General features: G+C 44.3%; 1 protein-coding gene across 3 annotated transcripts in view; it reads left to right on the top strand.

Annotated features, from left to right (window-relative positions):
* The window catches only part of LOC140190674 (unconventional myosin-XVIIIb-like), a 462,061-nt gene that overhangs the window by 165,909 nt on the left and 274,169 nt on the right, over window positions 1–21,983 (top strand). For all 3 annotated transcript variants that reach the window (XM_072247443.1, XM_072247444.1, XM_072247445.1), the window contains 5 exons: window positions 2,551–2,727; window positions 4,358–4,559; window positions 7,995–8,137; window positions 9,419–9,519; window positions 20,022–20,085. In XM_072247443.1, coding sequence (XP_072103544.1) covers window positions 2,551–2,727; window positions 4,358–4,559; window positions 7,995–8,137; window positions 9,419–9,519; window positions 20,022–20,085 — 687 coding nt within the window. The remainder of the gene's footprint in view (window positions 1–2,550; window positions 2,728–4,357; window positions 4,560–7,994; window positions 8,138–9,418; window positions 9,520–20,021; window positions 20,086–21,983) is intronic.

Consider the following 21,983-nt stretch of genomic DNA (forward strand, 5'->3'; position numbering starts at 1 on the left):
CAAACTCTTATCGAAGTAGAGCTGCTGGTGATTGCATCAGTATGTTGGGGCCAGGATCCATCCACTTACCATCTGCCAGTTCTTGCTGCACCCTTCTTTCCCTCAGTCCACTTCCCTCCAGAGATGTTTCTTAATCCATTGAGTTTCTAAAGCCCTTTGTCCCAGAATCTCAGGCAGCCACCTCCAGTTTGTCAGTACAGTAGAGCCTGAGAAGAGCAGGAGAGTGTGTGTGTGTGTGTGTGTGTGTGTGTGTGTGTATGTGTGTGTGTGTATATAGAGTTGGTGGTGGACCAACCGAGTCTGATTTTACTCTAGAGGACTGTTGAGAAGTATTGGAACTCATGACCTCATGAAGTCTGAGATCAGGTATTTCAGAACTGGGAAACTGGAAGATAATACATGAAACTATTGTCTGAGAGAAGCAAGCAGATTATAAGCGGGTAGCACTCGAGCCAGTCGAACATAGTACAGTGCAGGAAGAGTCTTTTCAGCCCACTATTCCCTCTAAGCTGCACGTGTGTGTGGCTGCATAGTAACTGAAATGCTCCTGTGCACGTAGCCTTTGTTGCCATGCAGCTGGAATTTTCTTTTTATATAATGTTTTACTAAAGTGCAGTACAGTTTCCAGGGCATGTAAAAATTTCCTGCTGAGAGTAATACTTGGTTTGCACAGCTGTGTGTAAAATTAGAGGGAACGTTTCCTCAGCCCACCAGCTCTGAGCTTACCATGACAGTGTTCCAAACTAATCCCGTCTGAGTGCACATGGTCTGTATCAGTTCATTCCCTCTTAGATCTGTCTGTCTAAATGTCTCTTAAATACTGCTGTCATATCACCCCCATTCCAATCAGCTAGCAACTCTGTAAAATGAAAAAATCTTGTTTTGTAAATCTCCTTTAAACTTTAAACTTACTACCTCCTGCCTTTTGCCCGACGCCGGCCCCCTAGGCCTGAGTCGACCTAGTAGTAGTAGTAGCAGCCTTAGACCTAAGCCTTCCTGTATCTGACTTTCCACTGTGGGTTACACACTCTGACTATCCACCCCATCTACGTCCCACATCATTTTAAACACTATTATCAGGTTGCATCCCCACCCCCCACAGCGTCTGATGCGCCAAGGAAAACCATCAGAGTCTCCAACCTTTCCTGACAGTTAGTGAGGTAACGTCAACTCTAATGATCACAACCACTCAGCATTTCCATCAGATTTCTGAACAGCCCGTGAACACTTCCTCACTTTTGGATCACTTATCTTTTATTGTGACCTATTGTAATGTTTTTATGTGTTGCACTCTACTACTGCCATAAAGCAACACATTTGATAACAAACAGATTCTGATTCTGATTCGGACTGTAACACTGCTGGTAAGTGTTACTTCCTGGAAGAAACCCAATCCCATGACTTACTCTTCAAAAGAAAAATACTGCAGGTACTAGAAGCCTGAAATAAAAACAACTTCAGCACATATACAGTATGTTGTGCACTTAAGGGGAGAGGGGTAATTTCAAAGAAGATGTGAGAGGCAAATGTTTTTACACAGAGAGCGGTGGGTGCCTGGAATGTGCTCCCTGCTGTGGGGGGGGGGGCAGTGGTAGAGATGAGTACATTAGAGACTTCCTGAATGTGAGGAAAATGATATGATATGTACATTGTGTACGGAGAGGGATTAGTTTAGTTGGCCTTTTGATTACTAATTTAATTGTTCTGGCACAACATTACAGGCAGAAGGGCCTGTTCCTATGCTATACTGTTTGAAGTTCTAGTTTCATTAAGTCTGGCCTTGTCTGTGGGTCTGTGGACAGAGAAATGGGGCTATTGTGTCAAGTTGATGACTTTTCGTTGGAAATGGAAAACGTTCCGATGAAAGGAAATGGGAACTGGGAAATGTTCTAATGAAAGGAACTGGGAAATGTTCTATGAAAGGAACTGGGAACTAGAAAACAGGACAAGGAAACATTCCAATGAAAGGAACTGGGAAACGTTCCAATGAAAGAAACTGGGAAATGTTCTAATGAAAGGAACTGGAAACTAGAAAACAGGACAAGGAAACATTCCAATGAAAGGAACTGGGAAACGTTGCCCTGCAGAACTCAATTCAATTAATAACTTGATCAGATATACCTGTATATCAGACCGTACAGTGAAATAAACCGTTTTCCTTTGTAACCAATGAAGATGAAAGATTAGTTTGAGGTAGCCCGCAACTGTCGCCATACGTTCTGGCACCAATGTGTTTATCAGAACAACATAACCAGTGAGAACAACAAAACAAAACAACAGCAGAACAAATCCTTATCCCACCCACAGACAGGCCTCCCCCCCCACCCCCCAGGACATTCTGCCTTCATGCCTCCAGTCCTTGGCTCCAGATTCTCAGACTTGCAGATATCCGGCCAACAGATTCGGACCTTGCCCCAGGACTTGCCTTTTGGCCTATACCTCAGTACGCGCGGATCATGGGTTAACAGTGATTCTGCCTCTCCAGATCCTGCCTGATTTACTGAGCATCCCCAGTGTTTTTCTCACGAGTTTTTACTATCCTTTCCCCAGGTGAACCCATCCAGGCTCAGCTACACCGAGGACCTCGCACAGCTCACCCACTTGAACGAGTCCAGTGTTCTCCATGTGTTGCAGCATCGTTTTGGGTCTCAGCTGATCCACACCAAGGCAGGGCCCGCCCTCCTCATCGTCAGACCCCTGGGCACCATTACCAACTACTCGACAAAGGTACTTCCGCCTTCAGCTGGGCTAAAGTGCTTGGGAAAGCCTCTAGAAATAGAGCAGTTCCAGGAGGACAATTTGTGTTATTGTCCAGCAGATCTTTGGCTAGCTGGTAATACAGACAGTTCACAGAAAAATTATTCCGAGTATTGTGCTAAAAGAAATGGTTGGTCACAAAGAGACGGTGAGATTCTGTGAGTGCTGTATAATACTGGACCTGACGGAAAACAGGTAACAAATCAAACGGTGCAGTGAAATTTTGGAAAGAGAAGAGATTCTGCAGATACCTGGAAAATGCTGGAGGAACTCAGCAGGTCAGGCAGCACCTACAGAGAGAAATGGACACTTCATGTTTCAGGCCAAGAACCTTCATCGGAACAGGAAAGGAAGAGGGCTGAGCCTCATCACTATCAACACTCTAACAGAATAGTGACTCCTTTCCCTCCACCCACTTTATTCTGGCGTCTGTCCCTTTCCTTTCCAGTCCTGATAAAAGGGATCTAGACTGTGACCTTCTGATTCAGGAACAAGAATGCTTTCTGTGGATATTTACTTTGTACAGTCAAACCTTGGTCTGTGTGACTTGTACGTAACATATTACGGAGTTTGGAAATTCATTCTATTGAAGTCAACAGAGCCAGTCTTTGGGACAAGAACCCACCACAGAGTGCCCCACAGTGAATGGAGATTTATGTCCTGCGAGCTGGTGCTGGGTTACTGAATCACCTAAAATGGCAGATCCCGGAATCTGGAGCAAGAAACAGTCTGTTGGAGGACTCAGTGGGTTGAGTATGCCTGGGATTCATTCCATCTGGTATGGAACACCAATGCCCAAGGACAGAGAAGCCCACAGGTCTGGTAGATATAGCCTAGCACATCACAGGAAAAGCCCCCTCCCCACCGTTGGGCATATTTAAATGGAGCACTGCCACAAGAAAGCAGCATCCAACATCAAAGACCCCCCACCATCCAGTCCATCTCTCTTCTTGCTGCTGCCATTGGAAGGTGACTCCAGAACCCATGGACTCACTTTCAAAGAGTCATGTTTTCAAAATTATTTATTTATAATTTATTATTAGTTCCTTTTGTATTTGCACAGATTGTCACCTTTTGCACATTGGTTGTTTGTAAGACTTTGTGTGTAGTTTTTCATTCGTTCTGTTGTGCTTCTTTGTTCTACTGTGAAATGCCCGCAAGAAAATGAATCTCAAGGTAGTATATGGAGACATGTACGTACCTGGATAATAAGTTTATATTAGATTATGAGGACATGCGGTCCTCTTTTATTGTCATTTAGTAATGCATGCATTAAGAAATAATACAATGTTTTTCCAGTAGCATCTGTTGGAGGAGAGGAATTGTTGACCTTTCAGGTTGGAAACCCTATGTTAGGACCTCAGGAAAGATAACTGTAACTGCCAGGTCCAGATTGTAAAGTTTCAACCTGAATCATTGATGTTTCCTCACTGCCACAGAAGCAGCTGCGCCTCCAGCAGATCGTCACTGAATTGCCAGAGTTTGCCGTTGGTTTGATTGTTTTACCTGATGTTCTGAAACTTTCCTGTAAACTGTAAAATTGTTCTGGATCCATGAGGAGAATCAGTCATGAATCTTTCCCTTCTTTTTGTGTGTCCAGTTCTTCAGGAGTAAGCGCGCAGAGGGACTGCCACCGCATATATTTGGGGTGGCCCAGAGAGCCTACTGGAACATGCTGGAGCATCGGAAAGACCAGAGCATCATTCCCCTGGGGTGGAGCGGTGCAGGGAAGACCACAAGCTGCCAGAGTGTCCTCGAGTACATTGTTGGAGCAGCTGGCAACGGGAGCACAGTTGTGACAGGTGACAGCAGACTTTCGTCCCTCCCCGCATCCTACCCCAACTCCAGAGCCTGCCAGTACTTTGCCTGCCTTGAGCAGCTTCCTTGGGCAAGTTTTGTTGCACATTGGCCTTTGCCCCTTGAAGGCACCAGGGTTGATTTTAACCAGGGTATAAAGATGTTACTGTGGATTGTTCTGCTTGGTTTTCAAAATGTAATGGTTGCTATGGATACCTATCACAATGCTGTAAATCTTCAATGATGTGGTGTCCAATTCTTTGAAAATCTGACAGTTCGCATCTGGCCTAATGGGATCCGTTTTCCACACTCCCTTTAAACTCACTGGGATCTGTTCTGCTCACTGCATTCTCTTTAAACTCACTGGGATCTGTTCTGTGTACAGCAATCTCTTTAAACTCATTGGGATCTGTTCTGTTTACTGCATTCCCTTTAAACTCAGTGTGATCTGTTCTGTTTGCTGCATTCTCTTTAAACTCACTGGGATCTGTTCTGTTTACTGCATTCCCTTTAAACTCAGTGGGATCTGTTCTGTTTACTGCATTCTCTTTAAACTCACTGGGATCTGTTCTGTTTACTGCATTCTCTTTAAACTCACTGGGATCTGTTATGTGTACAGCATTCTCTTTAAACTCAGTGGGATCTGTTCTGTTTACTACATTCTCTTTAAACTCACTGGGATCTGTTCTGTTCACTGCATTCTCCTTAAACTCACTGGGATCTGTTCTGTGTACAGCAATCTCTTTAAACTCACTGGGATCTGTTCTGTTTGTTGCATTCTCTTTAAACTCACTGGGATCTGTTCTGTTTACTGCATTCTCTTTAAATTCTCTGGGATTTGTTCTGTTTGTTACATTCTTTTTAAACTCACTGGGATCCTTTTAAGCACATTGAGATCAGTCTTTTGAACTCCAGTGTTACCTATGAGCCCATGCTCACATTAAACATATTGGGGAACTGTTTCTCATCTTGGTTGAGAGAAGGACAGGCATGAGTGATTAATGTGCCAGGTTTTTGAAGTTTTAGAAAAGATAGAGAAGGAGGTAAGGGGGGTGGTGCAGGGTGCACTACTAATCAAGGACAATATCACAACTGTTATTGGAGGAGACGTAATGGAGGGGTCAGACACATTCCATTTGGGTGGAATTCTGGAATAAAAAAGGTGCAATCACACTGATGGGGTTGTACTACTGACCCCTAATAGTCACCGGGACAGAGAAACAGATGTCTAATCAGATTAAGGAAAAGTGACAAGAGATTGATGAGGGTAGGGTGGTGGATGTTGTCTACATGGATTTAAGAGAGGGATTTGGCAAAGTCCCTCATGAGAGGCTAATCCAGAAGATTAAGATGCATGGGGTCTGTTTGGATTCAGAACTGGCTTGCCCATAGAAGGCAGAGGGTAATGACTGAGGGGACTTAATTAAGCTGGAGGTTTGTAATTATTGGATCCACAGGGATCTGTGGTGGGACCTCTGCTGTTTGTGATATATATAAAAGAGCTGGATGAAAATGTAGATGGTGGGGGTGTGGTTAGCAAATTTGTGGATTGGTGGAGTTGTGGATAGTGTAGAAGACTGGTACAAAATACAGCATGATATCGATCAGTTGTAGATACAGGCTGAGAAATGGCAGATGGAGTTTAACCCAGATAAATTTGAGGTGTTGCACCTCAGTAGGGAAAATGCAAGGAGAGAGTACACTGTTCAGGACAAGGTCCCTAACAGTGTTGCTGAGCAGAGAGATCTTGGGATCCAAGTTCATAGCCCCTTGAAATTGGGGACACAGGTTGATAAGGTGGATAAGAGGGATTATGGAATGCTTGCTTTTATTAGCCAAGGCACTGAATTCAAACGTCAGGAGGTTATGTTGCAACTTTATAAAACTCTGGAGTATTGTGCACAGTTCTGGTTGGCCCTCTATAAGAAGGACGTTGAGGCTTCGGAGAGGGTGCAGAAGAGGTTCACCAGGATGCTGCCTGGTTTAGAGGGCATGTGCTATCATGAGAGGCTGGGTTGTTTTCTCTGGAGAACCGGAGGCGGAGGGAAGATCTGATCGAGGTGTACAAGATTATGAGAGGTGTAGATAGAGTGGACAGAAAGTATTTGTTTCCCAGGTTTGAAATGTCTTATACCAGAGGCATGCATTGCAGGGGAGAGGGGGCAGGTTCATGGGGGATGTGAGTGGTAAATGTTTTACTCAGAATGAGGTGGATGCCTGGAATGCACTGCCTGGTCTGGTGGTAGAGGCAAATACATTAGAGGCTTTTGAGACATGACTGGATAGGCACATGGATATAAGGAAGATGGAGGGATAAAGGCTTGGTGTAGGTAGGAGGGATTAGTGTTTGGCTGTTCTTGATTTGTTTTTTAGCTGGTTCAGCATAACATTGTGGGCCGAATGGCCTGTTTCTGTGCTGTATTGTTCTATGTTCTATCTTCTCTTTAAACTCACCAGTTCCTTGGAAAGTTTTTCATAGTATTGTGTAACATCTAAAAAATGTGAAGTAAAAATGTGTAAGAATATGGAAGTATATCATTCAGCAGTCCAGAAAATCTGCTAATCTGACACCACCAAAGGCATCTGATTTTTGGAGTTTTCTCGAACCAGTCATAAATTTGATCAATGGGTCAAATTTCTACCCAAGAAACCCCTTGCCAGGATCTTGCTGAGTAACTATCCCCAAATCCTCCTGGAGATTCCTCGGTTGCATCCTACCCACTCGGTGCTATTTTGCAGGAATGTCCTGCTGTGATCCTGCCCCTGAACTAGGATGATCACAATCATTTTCCAGCACTTCTTGCTCCACCCTCTGTCCTTTAATGGTCAAAATGAATCCTGCAGCAAAGCTGGAAGGAATAAAGAAAGGCAAAATGATCAAACTGAGAATGTTTTCTTCCTCCTTTCATGATCTTTTATGTTTTACTATTGCATGCTCTTCAGCTAGTGCCATCTTCTTTATGGAGGGCAAAATCCTTTCAAAACAGATTGAAAAGCTGAGTTGAGCTCTGAGCCTTGTCTTGTCTTGGCACTGTGGCACTGCTGCCTCACAGGTCCAGGGACTGGGGCCCACTCCTGACTTCAGTGCTGTCTATGAGAGGTTTGATTGTTCTCCCCTGTGAATCCACAGCTGCCTTTGAGTGTTTCAGTCTCCTGCCTCATCCCAGACTCATGTCGGTCACCACATCGTGTCAGCTAATATTGAAAAGAATGTCACTCACACTTCAAAGCTCAAGGCTTTCTCAAAGGAAATTAGTGATGGACTCGAAGAAATTCTGAATGGATAGCAGGCTGTCCCCAGTACATTGTTAGGTTGTGTTGGTTGTTAATGCAAACAATGCTTGTTACTGCTGTTTCAATGTCCTAGAGATCTATAAATGGATCTGAAATCTGAAATCTGGAAAAGGATTAAATCTGGACCCTTTCCCTTTCTTTTGCAGTGGAGAAAATTCAGGCAATGTTCACCATTCTGCAAGCTTTTGGCACCATTCCAACTCCACAGAACAACCACACCACTCGATTCTCAATGGTGACGTCAGTGGACTTTGACCAGCTGGGGCGAGTTTCAGCGGCACACCTCCAGGTACAACAAAGTCAAAGTCAAGTTTGCACAAATACATTATTATAATGTTTCTCTTTAGAGAAGGTGCAGAGATTTACATGATGCTGCCTGGATTAGAGAACATGTCTTGTGATGATGGGGTGATGGACTAGGGCTTTTCTCTTTGGAGTAAAGGAGAACGAGAGATGTGCTGATCAAGGTGTACGAGACGATAAGAGGCTTAGATCGAGTGGATAACCAGAGACATTTTCCCAGGGCAGAAATGGCTGATACAAGGGGGCATAAATTTAACGTGATTGAAGTAAAGCATGGAGGAATGTCGAGAAGTAAGATTTTCACACAGAGATTTTTGGATGACCTGGTACTGTGGGAGGTTGAGATCAAAGGCTGAACTGTGGGGAAGTTTCCTGATTCTTCTCCCACTAATTGTAATCCTTGGTGAGGCCTCACTGTGAGATCTTCTGGGCCCCTTATTTAGATTAGTAAGGATGTGCTGACACTGGAGAGGATTCAAGGAAGGTTCTAAAAAAAATTCTGGGATTAAAAAGCCTACATTATGAGGCCTGTACTCACTAGAGTTTAAAAGAATCGGGGTGGGGGGGATTCTCATTGATACTTAGCGAATGTTGAAAGGCTGACTGGATGTGGAGGAGGCATTTCCTATGGCAGGAGACTAGAGGACACACCTTCAGAGTAGAGGGATATCCACTTCGAACGGAGATGAGGAGGAATTCTTTTAGTCAATGAGTGGTGAATCTGTGGAATCAGGCAGCTGTGGAGGCCAAGTTTGTGGGTATATTTAAGGCAGAGGTTAACGGATTCTTGATTGGTCAGGGCATGAAGGGATACTGAGGGAAGACAGGAGATTGGGACTGAGAGGGAAATGGATCAGCCATGATAAAAAGGCGGAACAGACTGGATAGGCCAAATAGTCTCATTTTGCTCCTATATCTTATGGTCTTATGGAGATTTGGATATTTTGATACCACTGGCCTTTGGGCTTCTAATATGATCTTCCCCTTTTCTCTGAGTGATATTTGCTTCTTGTTTTACAACATTTGCTGTCTTCAATGGGAAATGCCTTCTTAATCATCTGTCTGACTTTTGCCTGCTTCCTTAAGTGCCAGGGAGTCTCGTGGGGAAGGGGCTCCTCACATTCACCTCTGCCCCTCACTAAATGGTGATGCTGGGGAAGTTAAGGTTGTGACTTTCCAGATATCACGTGACCTTGCAGCTCGACACTTACAAATACATATGCTTACTACTTTGCTTTCTTGCTGATATTTTTTATTTGTGTTGCAGACCATGTTGCTGGAACGAATCCACGTAATTCAGCAGCCAAACCTTGAGAGAACATTTAACGTCTTTTACCAGATGTTGGCTGGCTTGGACCTGTCATTGAGGTAGTGAGCAAACCTGTATAGAGCTGCCTCCATCCTATCCTACATTCTGCAACCACTGCACCACCATAACAGAGGAGATTTATGAGGGTCTCAGTGGCAGGGGCTGGATCGGTTGTGATTTTATTCACTGGAATGAGGGGTGATATGAGGTGTATAAAATCATGAGGGTAGACATAAGGCGATAACACAAAGTCTTTTTTCCCCCCAGGGCTGGGGAATAAAGAATTAGAGGGCCATTGAGAGGGGAGAGATTCACTCTGAACCTGATGGGCAGCTTTTTCACCCAGGGCAGTGTGAGAGAGGACTTTCAGAGGTAGTGGTTGAGGCACGTTGTACTGCCCTCATTGACAGTCAGTCAAACTCCATTTAAAAATGTCACGAGAGCCTCTTAGCTCCTTGGCTTTATTACAGACTTAAAGGTATGACATAGTGAATAAGGAGTGAAAAAGCAATGCTTCTGCTGGGGATACAACAGGATTTCTTTAGATAGAAACTTCTTTTGCTCCTAATATAAACCTCTGGCCTACTGCCAGCTGATGTGCTTTTCTGCCTTCTGCTTCCTGGCTGCACAGGAAGTGACCTAATACAGATCAGAAACTGCTTATTAAGGTAAAAGTTGAATGTGCTTAATTGCATGGAAAAACATAAGTGGATTGCTCCAAACAGGACACACGTACATTAACAATGTTTAAATCATACTGGGCAGTGACATAGATAGGGAAAGTTTAGGTGGATATGGAACAATCACAGGTAGAAGTGGCCAGCTTGGATTGGACGTTTAAGCCCAAGGGCCTGTATCCATGCCGAATGACTGTATGATTCGATGTCCTGGAAAATCTTATTTTCTCTTTATTCCACATTTCCTTTTAACCCATTGTGACACAGAGCAATCCCGTTCCTCACGACCCTTGAGTGTACGGGTTGCCATGGTAGCGTGGCAGTTAGTGTAGCGCTACTACTGCTCGGGGGATCGGAGTTCAAAGTTCAATTCCAGCGTCTCCTGTAAGAAAATATGTACATCCGTCTCATGTGCATGTGTTTCCTCCAGGTGCTCCTGTTTCCTCCCATAGTCCACAGACATACTGGTTAGTACGTTAATTGGTCATTGTAAATTCTCTTGTGAATAGGTTAGGGTTAAATGCTGGGTGTTGTGGCTCGATGGACTGGAAGAGTCTGTTCTGCACTGTATCTCTAAATAAATTAATTACCTTTTTCCTTAAGAACATAAGGTCTAGGAGCAGGAGTTGGCCATCCAGACTGTTGAGCCTACTGCACCATTCAATAAAATCATTAGGAGCAGGATTTGGTCATCCGGCCCATTGAGTCTGCTCCACTATTCAATAAAATCATGGCTGATCTGGCCATGGACTCAGCTCATGGACTAACTTTTCCCCATCGCTCTTAATTCCCCTGCTCTGCAATATCTATTTGAACCTTATATTTGTTAAATTTGTTGCACCTCCTAGTGGAAACAACTTTCCTGGCTTTATCTCATCCATCTCTTCTACAATGTTAGGTGTTTCTATGAGATCCTCTCTCCTTCTGAATTCCAGTGAGTCCATCATCAGGGACTCCCACCACTAGGACATGCTCTGTTCTCGCTGCTGCTATCAGGAAGAAAAGACAGGAGCCTCAGGACTCACATCACCAGGTTCAGGAACAGTTATCATACCTCAACTATCAGGTTCCTGAAGCAAAGGGGATAACTTCACTCAACTTCACTTGTCCCATCACTGAACTGTTCCCACAACCCATGGACTCACTTTCAAGCACTCTTCATCTCATGTTCTCGAGATTTATTGCTTATTTATGCATTAATATTATTTTTTCATTTGTACAGTTTGTTGTCATTTGCATGTTGGTTGTCCACTCTGTTGGTATAGTCCTTCATTGATTCTATTATGGCTATTGGATTTATTGAGTATGCCTGCAAGAATATGAATCTCAGGGTTATATGGCGTATATGTACTTTGATAAATTTAGTTTGAACTTGGTATAGCTCCAGGTGACTCCATCTCTACTCATAGGTTAACCCCCTCATCTCTGGAATCAACCTGGTGAACCTTCATTGCATTCCCTCCAAACCCAGTGTGTCTTTCCTCGTCAGGAGATCTCAATTTTGAATGTTTTGGATTTTCTTTCAGAGATGAGACCTCAGACACCAGTAGATCTGACTGGGCTGATAGCTTCTGATTAAAATAACTTCTGTGTAAAAGAAAAATGGAGGGCTATGTGGGAGGGAGGAGTTAGATTGATCTTGGAGTAGCTTAAGAGGTTGGCCTGTACTGTGCTGTGGTGCACTGTGCTTGAAAGCATGCAGTGGCTATGGAGAATACATTGTGTCAGATGAGTGGAAAAATCCAACACGCTTGCTGCGGCCTGTGACATTCTGCGCTGGGCTGTTACTGAGGAGGTGGTTTCAGGTCAAGTAGGAGGACGCTCAGTGCAGTTTCTCACTCCCACCCGTTTACAGGAGTACTGTTCTTAGCTGAATAGTAGGTCTGTTCAATAATGAAAAGGTAGGACAAGAATCTAAACTTGAATCAGAATCAGTTTTATTATCGCGGTCATGTGTGGTGAAATTTGTTGCTCTGTGGCAGCAGTATATTGTAATACATAATAAATTAACATGTTATACACTGCCTGAGTCCAGTGGTGGAGGCAGATACACTAGTGAAGTTTAAGAGGCTACTAGACAGGTATATGGAGGAATTTAAGGTGGGGGGTTATATGGGAGGCAGGGTTTGAGGGTTGGCACAACATTGTGGGCCGAAGGGCCTGTACTGTGCTGTACTATTCTATGTTTCTATGTTATAATAGAAATGTAATCGAAGTAGAGCAAAAAGAGTGCAAAAATGAGATAGCTTTTGTGGATTATGGGCCAATCAGAAATATGATGGCAGAGAGTAAGGAGCTGTTCCTAAAATACTGAGTGTGTTTACCTCCTTCCTGATGAATACTGAGTGTGTGTACAGTGCCTCCTTCCTGATGAATACTGAGTGTGCGTGTCTCCTTCCTGATGAATACTGAGTGTGTGTACAGTGCCTCCTTCCTGATGAATACTGAGTGTGTGTACAGTGCCTCCTTCCTGATGAATACTGAGTGTGTGTACAGTGCCTCCTTCCTGATGAATACTGAGTGTGCGTGTCTCCTTCCTGATGAATACTGAGTGTGTGTACAGTGCCTCCTTCCTGATGAATACTGAGTGTGTGTACAGTGCCTCCTTCCTGATGAATACTGAGTGTGTGTACAGTGCCTCCTTCCTGATGAATACTGAGTGTGTGTACAGTGCCTCCTTCCTGATGAATACTGAGTGTGTGTACAGTGCCTCCTTCCTGATGAATACTGAGTGTGTGTACAGTGCCTCCTTCCTGATGAATACTGAGTGTGTGTACAGTGCCTCCTTCCTGATGAATACTGAGTGTGCGTGTCTCCTTCCTGATGAATACTGAGTGTGTGTACAGTGCCTCCTTCCTGATGAATACTGAGTGTGCGTGTCTCCTTCCTGATGAATACTGAGTGTGTGTACAGTGCCTCCTTCCTGATGAATACTGAGTGTGTGTACAGTGCCTCCTTCCTGATGAATACTGAGTGTGTGTACAGTGCCTCCTTCCTGATGAATACTGAGTGTGCGTGTCTCCTTCCTGATGAATACTGAGTGTGTGTACAGTGCCTCCTTCCTGATGAATACTGAGTGTGTGTACAGTGCCTCCTTCCTGATGAATACTGAGTGTGTGTACAGTGCCTCCTTCCTGATGAATACTGAGTGTGTGTGCCTCCTTCCTGATGAATACTGAGTGTGTGAACAGTGCCACCTTCCTGATGGTAGTATTCCGAAGAAGGCATCTCCTGTTTGGTAATGGTTCTTCATGATGGATGTGGCCTTCTTGAGGTATCATCTTTTGAAGACATCCTCGATGTTGGGGAGGCTAATGCCCATGGTGGAGCTGAGTTTACAACTTTCTGCAGACTTTCAGATGCAAAAGGACTTGGGCGTCCTTGTGCAGGATGCCCTGAAAGTTAACTTGCAGCTCGAGTCAGTGGCGAGGGAAACAAATGCCATGTTAGCATTCATTTCAAGAGGACTAGAATTACAAGAGCAAGTATGTGATGCTGAGGCTTTAAAAGGGACTGGTGAGGCCTCACCTTGAGTATTGTGAACAGTTCTGGACTCTTCATCTAAGAAAATGTGTGCTGCCATTGGAGAGGGTTCACAGGAGGTTCACAAGGATGATTCCGGGAATGAAAGGATTATCATACGAGGAACATTTGATAGCTCTGGGTCTGTACTCACTGGAATTTAGAAGGATGAGGGGGATATCATTGAAACCTTTCAAATGTTGATAGGCCTAGACAGAGTGGATGTAGTTTCCCATGATGGGGGATTTTAGGATGAGGGGAACAGCCTCCAGACAGAGGTGCGTCCATTTAAAACAGAGATGCGGAGATATTTCTTTAGTCACAAGGTGGTGAATTTGTGGAATTTATTACCACAGGCAGCAGTGGAGACCAAGTTGTTGGGTGTATTTAAGGCAGAGCTTGATAGGTTCTAGATTGGACAAGGCAACAAGGTTACAGGGAGAAGGTCGGGGAGTGGGGCTGAGGAGGGAAAAAAAGGATCAGCCATGATTGAATGGTAGAGCAGACTCAATGGGCCAAATGGCCGAATTCTGCTGCTATGTCTTATGGTCTTTTTCCAATCCTGAGCAGTAGCACCTCCCCTCCCATACCAAAAAGTAATGCAACCAGTCAGAATGCTCTCCATGTAGAAATGTACTAGATGATGATTACCAGCTCTCCTTCCAGCATGCCCTGTGGTTGAAATGTTGAGCGAGGATGTTAGTACTTATTGTATTGTTCCAGCGAAGGGAAGTCAAAAGGGAATATATCTCTAACTATCATACACACCAAATTGTACTCTAAGGCAGAGAAGTTTTGCCATCTTTTCTCTAGACATTGCTTCCCTACTATCAATCCGGCTATTAATCTGTTCATTTTCCCTGTACAATGAGCGTGAGATTGTGAAATAACATGCTGTGAAATGGAATTAAAGTGGTGACTTGCTTGTGTGCTAACTGTCCAGTAGGCAGCAGTAGAAGACAGCGCTTTGTGAATCAGAAGTGAAGTTCTCTGCTTCTGACCTCAGTGGGGAAGTACCTTAGCTCTGCTTTTGTATCGCCATGTGCTCAACACACAACTCTTCTGTAACCCTATCCTTTCTTCAGTTTATGTGCACTTAAACAGGAGGTACAGGAGCCTGAACACACACACGTAATGTTTTAGGAGCAGCTTCTTTCCCTCTGCCATCAGATTTCCCAACAGTCCGTGAACATATCTCACTATTCCTCTTTTACTCTATTCATCTATAAATTATATATGTATGACTTATAGATAAATCATGGAAAAGAGGACTATACTGTATGTACACATATATAGTATATTGAGTAACATATATAGTAACTTAAAATTCAAAGTTCAAAGCAAATTTTTTATCAAAGTGCATATATATCACCATATACAATTCAGACATTCATTTTCTTGTGCATACTTAATAAATCAATAGAATAATAGCCATATCATAATCAATGAAAGACTGTCCAACTTTGGCATAATAATAATAAATAAATAAGCAGTAAATATCAAGAACATAAGATGAAGGCTCCTTTAGAGTGAGTCCATGGGCTGTGGGAACAGTCCAGTGATCTGGTGAGTGAAGTTGAGTGAAGTTATCTTAAGTGGCTGTCCCCCTGAACAATAAGTACTCCTGTTTGAGTACTGTTGGGGGAGATGATCTACCTGGGGGAAGCAACAGTGGCCGCGCCTCTGGCAGAATCTGGCCCAGTGGCTCAGAAGGGTAGGGAAAGGAAGAAGGTGGCAGCAGTAATAGGGGACTCCATAGTCAGGGAGTCAGACAGGTGATTCTGTGGATGCAGGAAAGAAACACGGATGGTACTTTGTCTCGCAGGTGCCAGGGTTTGGGATGTTTCTGATCACGTCCATGATATCCTGAAGTGGGAAGGTGAACAGCCAGAGGTTGTGGTACATATTAGTACCAACAACATAGGTAAGAAAAGGGAGGAGGTCCTTTAACAGACTACAGAGAGTTAGGAAGGGAGTTGAGAAGCAGGACCTCAAAAGTAGTAATCTCAGGATTACTGCCTGTGCCACATGATAGTGAGTACAGGAATAGAGTTAGGTGGAGGATCATAAGACCATAAGACAAAGGAGCAGAAGTCGGCCATTCAGCCCATCGAGTATGCTCCGCCATCTTATCATGAGCTGATCCATTCTCCCATTTAGTCCCACTCCCCCGCCTTCTCACCATAACCTTTGATGCCCTGGCTACTCAGATACCTATCAATCTCTGCCTTAAATACACCCAATGACTTGGCCTCCACTGCTGCCCGTGGCAACAAATTCCATAGATTCACCACCCTCTAGCTAAAAAAATTTCTTCGCATTTCTGTTCTGAATGGGCGCCCTTCAATCCTTAAGTCATGCCCTCTCATACTAGACTCCCCCATCATGGGAAACAACTTTGCCACGTCCACTCTGTCCATGCCTTTTAACATTCAAAATGTTTCTATGAGGTCTCCCCTCATTCTTCTAAACTCCAAGGAATACAGTCCAAGAGCGGACAAGCGTTCCTCAAATGTTAACCCTCTCATTCCCGGAATCATTCTAGTGAATCTTCTCTGTACCCTCTCCAATGTCAGCACATCCTTTCTTAAATAAGGAGACCAAAACTGCCCACGGTACTCCAAGTGAGGTCTCACCAGCGCCTTATAGAGCCTCAACATCACATCCCTGCTCCTATACTCTATTCCTCTAGAAATGAATGCCAACATTGCATTCACCTTCTTCACTACTGACTCAACCTGGAGGTTAACCTTAAGGGTATCCTGTACGAGGACTCCCAAGTCCCGTTGTATCTCAGAACTTTGAATTCTCTCCCCATTTAAATAATAGTCTGCCCATTTATTTCTTCTGCCAAAGTGCATAACCATACACTTTCCAACATTGTATTTCATTTGCCACTTCTTTGCCCATTCTTCCAATCTATCCAAATCTCTCTGCAGACTGTCTGTTTCCTCAGCACTACTGGCCCCTTCACCTATCTTTGTATCATCAGCAAACTTAGCCACAAAGCCATGTATTCCATAAAGGATAAAGGCATGGCTGAGGGATTGGAGCGGGGGCAGGGATTCAGATTTCTGGATCACTGGGATCTCTTTTGGGGCAGGCGTGACCTGCACAAAAAGGACGGGTGACACTTGAATCCCAGGGGGACAAATATCCTGCCAGGGAGGTTTGCTAAAGCTAGTGGGGAGCGTTTAAACTAGAATTGTTGTGGGGTGGGAACCGAACTGAAGAGATGGAGGAAGGGGCGGTTGGCTCACAAATAGAAAAAGCTTGTAGACAGTCTGAGAGGGAGGATGGGCAGGTGATAGAGGAGGAACGCGCTCAGACTGTTGGTTTGAGATGTGGCTATTTTAATGCAAGGAGTATCATGAACAAAGCGGATTAGCTTAGAGCGTGGATCAGTACTTGGAGCTATGATGTTGTGGCCATTACAGAGACTTGGATGGCTCAGGGGAAGGAATGGTTACTTCGAGTGCCAGGCTTTAGATGTTTCAGAAAGGAATTGGGGAGGGAAAAGAGGTGGGGGAGTGGTACTGTTGATCAGAGAGAATGTCTGCAGAAAATGAGGAAATCATAGAGGGATTGTCTACTGAGTCTCTGTGGGTGGAAGTTAGGAACAGAAAGGGGTTAATAACTCTACTGGGTGTTTTTTATAGACCACCCAATAGCAACAGGGACATCAAGGAGCAGATAAGGAGACAGATTCTGGAAAGGTGTAATAATAACAGAATTGTCATGGTGGGAGATTTTAATTTCCCAAATATTGATTAGGATCTCCCGAGAGCAAGGGGTTTAGATGGAGTGGGGTTTGTTAGATGTATTCAGGAAGGTTTCCTGACAATATGTAGACAAGCCTACAAGAGGAGAGGCAGTACTTGATCTGGTATTGAAAAATGAACCGGGTCAGGTGTCAGATCTCTCAGTGGGAGAGCATTTTGGAGATAGTGATCCCAATTCTATCTCCTTTTACATAGCATTGGAGAGGTATAGGAACAGACAAGTTAGGAAAATGTTTAATTGGAGTAAGGGAAAATATCAGGCTATCCAGCAAGAACTTGGAAGCATAAATTGGAAACAGATGTTCTCACAGAAATGTACGAAAGAAATGTGGCAAATGTTCAGGGGATATTCTGCATAGGTATGCTCCAATGAGACAGGGAAAGGACGATAGGGTACAGGAACCGTGGTTTACAAAGGCTGTTGTAAATCTAGTCAAGAAGAAAAGAAAAGCTCATGGAAGGTTTAAAAAACTATATAATGATAGAGATCTAGAAGATTACAAGGCTAGCAGGAAGGAGATTCAGAATAAAATTAGGAGAGCTAGAAGGGGCCATGAGAAGGCCGTGGTGAGCAGGATTAAGGAAACCCCTAAGGCATTCTACAAGTATGTGAAGAGCAAGTGGATAAGACGTGAGAGAATATACCCAATCAAGTGTGACAGTGGAAATGTGTGTATGGAAGTGGAGGAGATAGCAGAGGTACTTAATGAGTACTTTGCTTCAGTATTCACTATGGAAAAGGATCTTGGAGATTGTAGGGATGACTTACAGTGGACTGAAAAACTTGAGCATATAGCCATTAAGAAAGAGGATGTGCTGGAGCTTTTGGAAGGTATCAAGTTGGGTAAGTCACTGGGACTGGACGAGATGTACCCCAGGCTACTATGGGAGGCAAGGGAGAAGATTGCTGAGCCTCTGGCAATGATCTTTGCATCATCAATGGGGATGGGAGAAGTTTCAGAGGATTGGAGAGTTGCAGATGTTGTTCCCTTATTCAAGAAAGGGAGTAGAGATAGCGCAGGAAATTATAGACCAGGGAGTCCTACTGCAGTAGTTGGTAGTTTGATGGAGAAGATCCTGAGAGGCAGGATTTATGAACATTTGGAGGTATAATATAATTAGGAATAGTCATCTTAGCCTTACGAACCTGATTGAACTTTTTGAGGATGTGAGTAAACACATTGATGAAGGTAGAGCAGGAGATATAGTGTATATGGATTTCAGCAAGGCGCTTGATAAGGTACCCCATGCAAGGCTTATTGAGAAAGTAAGGAGGCATGGGATCCAAGGGGACATTGCTTTGTGGATCCAGAACTGGCTTGCCCACAGAAGGCAAAGAGTGGTTGTAGACAGGTCATATTCTGCATGGAGGTCGGTGACCAGTGGTGTGCCTCAGGGATCTGTTCTGGGACCCCTTCTCTTTGTGATTTTTATCAATGACCTGGATGAGGAAGTGGAGGGATGGGTTAGTAAATTTGCTGATGACACAAAGATTGGGGGCGTTGTGGATAGTGTGGAGGGCTGTCAGAGGTTACAGCGGGATATTGATAGGATGCAGAACTGGGCTGAGAAGTGGCAGATGGAGTTCAACCCAGATAAGTGTGAAGTGGTTCATTTTGGTAGGTCAAAATATAGTATTAATGGTAAGATGCTTGGCAGTGTGGAGGATCAGAGGGATCTTGGGGTTTGAGTCCATAGGACACTCAAAGCTGCTGCGCAGGTTGACTCTGTGGTTAAGAAGGCATACGGTGCATTAGCCTTCATCAACTGCGGGATTGAGTTTAAGAGCTGAGAGGTAATGTCACAGCTATATAGGACCCTGTTCAGTAGTGAGTGCGTGGAATGGGCTGCTGGCGATGGTGGTGGAAGCAGATACGAAAGGATCTTTTAAGATTCTCCTGGATAGGTGCATGGAACTTAGAAAAATAGAGGACTATGTGTAATTCTAGATAATTTCTAAAGTAAGTACATGTTCTGCACAGCATTGTGGGCTGAAGGGCCTGTATTGTGCTGCAGGTTTTCTATGTCTATATTTCCATCTCGAAGCAAGCACATAAGAGCCAGGTAGCAGACAGATAGCCACATTTCATGTGTGCACATGTATACATACGTAGGCTATGCACACATATGGATATCCATACAGTACATACACACATTATACACTTCAGAGAAAGCAGAGCAGGCTTATCTAACCTCTCCTGAGAACTAGAATACCCTCTAATCCAGGCAACATCCTGGTGAACTTCTTTAGCACTCTCTCTGAGGCCTCCACATCCTACCTACAATGTGGTGACTGGAACTGACACCTTCTAAATGAAGCCTAACCAAAGTTTCAGAGGCTCATCTTAACAGTGAGTAGGCTCTTTGGCCCATCATGTCTGTACTATGCATCACATACTTATCTAATTGATTGTTGTCCTCCTCTCTCCCTTCACCAAAATGTCAGCAAATGTTGGGGGATTTCGCAGACACACTGAGTACAGAGTCATGATATATCCTGCAGGCTGGGATTTGAAGATCTACTGGGACTCTACATGTTCCAAACTCAGTAACCCAGACTGTTTCTATTCTTACTCACAGGACGGAGCTGCACTTGCACCACCTGGCGGAGAACCAACTTTTTGGGATTGCAGCACTGACAAATGTAAGTGGGGCTGAGGCCACTCCATCTTAGGATCAATAGTGCCCAAGGCAGGGCCATTCTACTGCTGGCAGGGTGGACTATGGAAGCCAGGATACCAACCAGGGATTGTCACTGACCTTTGGGCCAGCCTTTCATGCTGGAGTTGATCAAATGATGCATGTAAACCCATCAATCTAACCCTTCCCTCCCACGTAGCCCTCCATTTCTTCTTTCATCCACTTGCCTATCTAAGAGTCTCAACCGGAGCATCAGAGTTTTCACACTGCAACACACACAAAATACTGGAGGAACTCAATAGGTCAGGCAGCATCTTTGGAAGTGAATGAACAATCAATGTCTTGGGCCAAGACCCAAAGGAAGGAGGAAGATGTCAGAATAAGAAGGTGAGGGGAATGGGAAGGAGAACAAGCTAGTAGGTGCTAGGTGAAGCCAGGTAGGTGGGGAAGGGGGTTAAAGAAAGAAGCTCGGAATTTGATAGGAGAGGATAGTGGACCAGGGGAGAAAGGGAAGGGGGAGGGGAAACAGGGAGAGGTGATAGGCAAGGGAGGAGAAGAATTAGTCAGAGTGAGGAATAGAAAAAGAAGAAGGAGGAGGGGAAAAAATTACCAGAAGGAGAAATTGATGTTCATGCCATCAGGTTAGAGGCTACCTAGATGGAATATGAGCTGTTGCTTCGACACTCTGAGAGCGGCCTTATCATTGCAGAAACGGAAGCCATGGACCGATGTGTCGGAATGGGAATGGGGATAGGAATTAAAATGGTTGGTTACCAGGAAATTTCACTTTTTTTGGATGGATCAAAGCTGCTCGACAAAACAGTTTCTCAATTTACATTGGGTTTCACCATCAGGAACACCACATACAGTAGACGACCCCGGCAGATTCACAGGTGAAGTGTTGCCTCACCTGGAAGGACTGTTTGAGGCCCCTGAATGGAGGTGAAGAGGCAGTGATACATGCTTGGTGGAAGATAGGTGAGGAGGGATGAATGGACAGGGGAATCATAGAGAGAGCGATCCCTGTGGAAAACGGAGAGAGATAAAGATGTGTTTGGTGGTAGGGTCACGTTAGTGGTGGTGGCATTATGACATTGTCAATGAGTAATCACTGACCTTCTCTCTGGGAAATACAGCACTCACCAATTATTTAGCCTACTGTTCTCCCCTCCAGGCAATACAGCACTCGTCAATTATCATCCTACCATCCTCCCCTCCAGGCAATACAGCACTTGCCAATGATCAACAGCCACCCCTATCTTGTGTCAGGAACTGAGAATGGACTCACCAAATAAACAGGGCCCAACTGCACACTGCCACACTGGGCTGAGACACCTCGAATGAGATCACTAACGGGCTGCTCGGTCACTGCCCACCACTGTGAGTGCTAGAATCGCGTGTTGCGTGAGGTTAAAACAACTATGCTTTTGTTTATCACGATCTCTTGCGGAATCCCTAGCGGTCTCTCATGGAACCCTAGGGTTCTGTAGAACCCCAGTTGAGAAACCCTGCTCCAGAATTCAGGTCACCTCTCAATGGACTGGATATGATAGCACCTGGGAGCTTACGGAGAAATGGAATTGGATTTGGAATTGGTTTATTATTGTCATAGGTAACAAGGTACACTGAAAAAATTGTCTTACACCCTCTTCATTCAGATTAAATTAGAACACAATGCACTGAGGTAGAACAAGGTAAAACTTTGCTCCAGTTAAATCAATGGCTAAAACCAGAGAGCATAATTTTCAGGTGATTGGAGAAAGGTAAAGGAGGAATGTCAGAGGTAGGATTTTTACAAAGTGGCGGGTGCATGGAATGCCCTACCAGGGATGGTGGTAGAGTCGGAGACATTAGGGACATTTTAGATACTTTTGTGTAGGCAAATGGATGATAGAAAAATGG

This window comes from Mobula birostris, chromosome 31 (assembly GCF_030028105.1).
Source record: "Mobula birostris isolate sMobBir1 chromosome 31, sMobBir1.hap1, whole genome shotgun sequence".
Lineage (NCBI taxonomy): Eukaryota > Metazoa > Chordata > Chondrichthyes > Myliobatiformes > Myliobatidae > Mobula > Mobula birostris.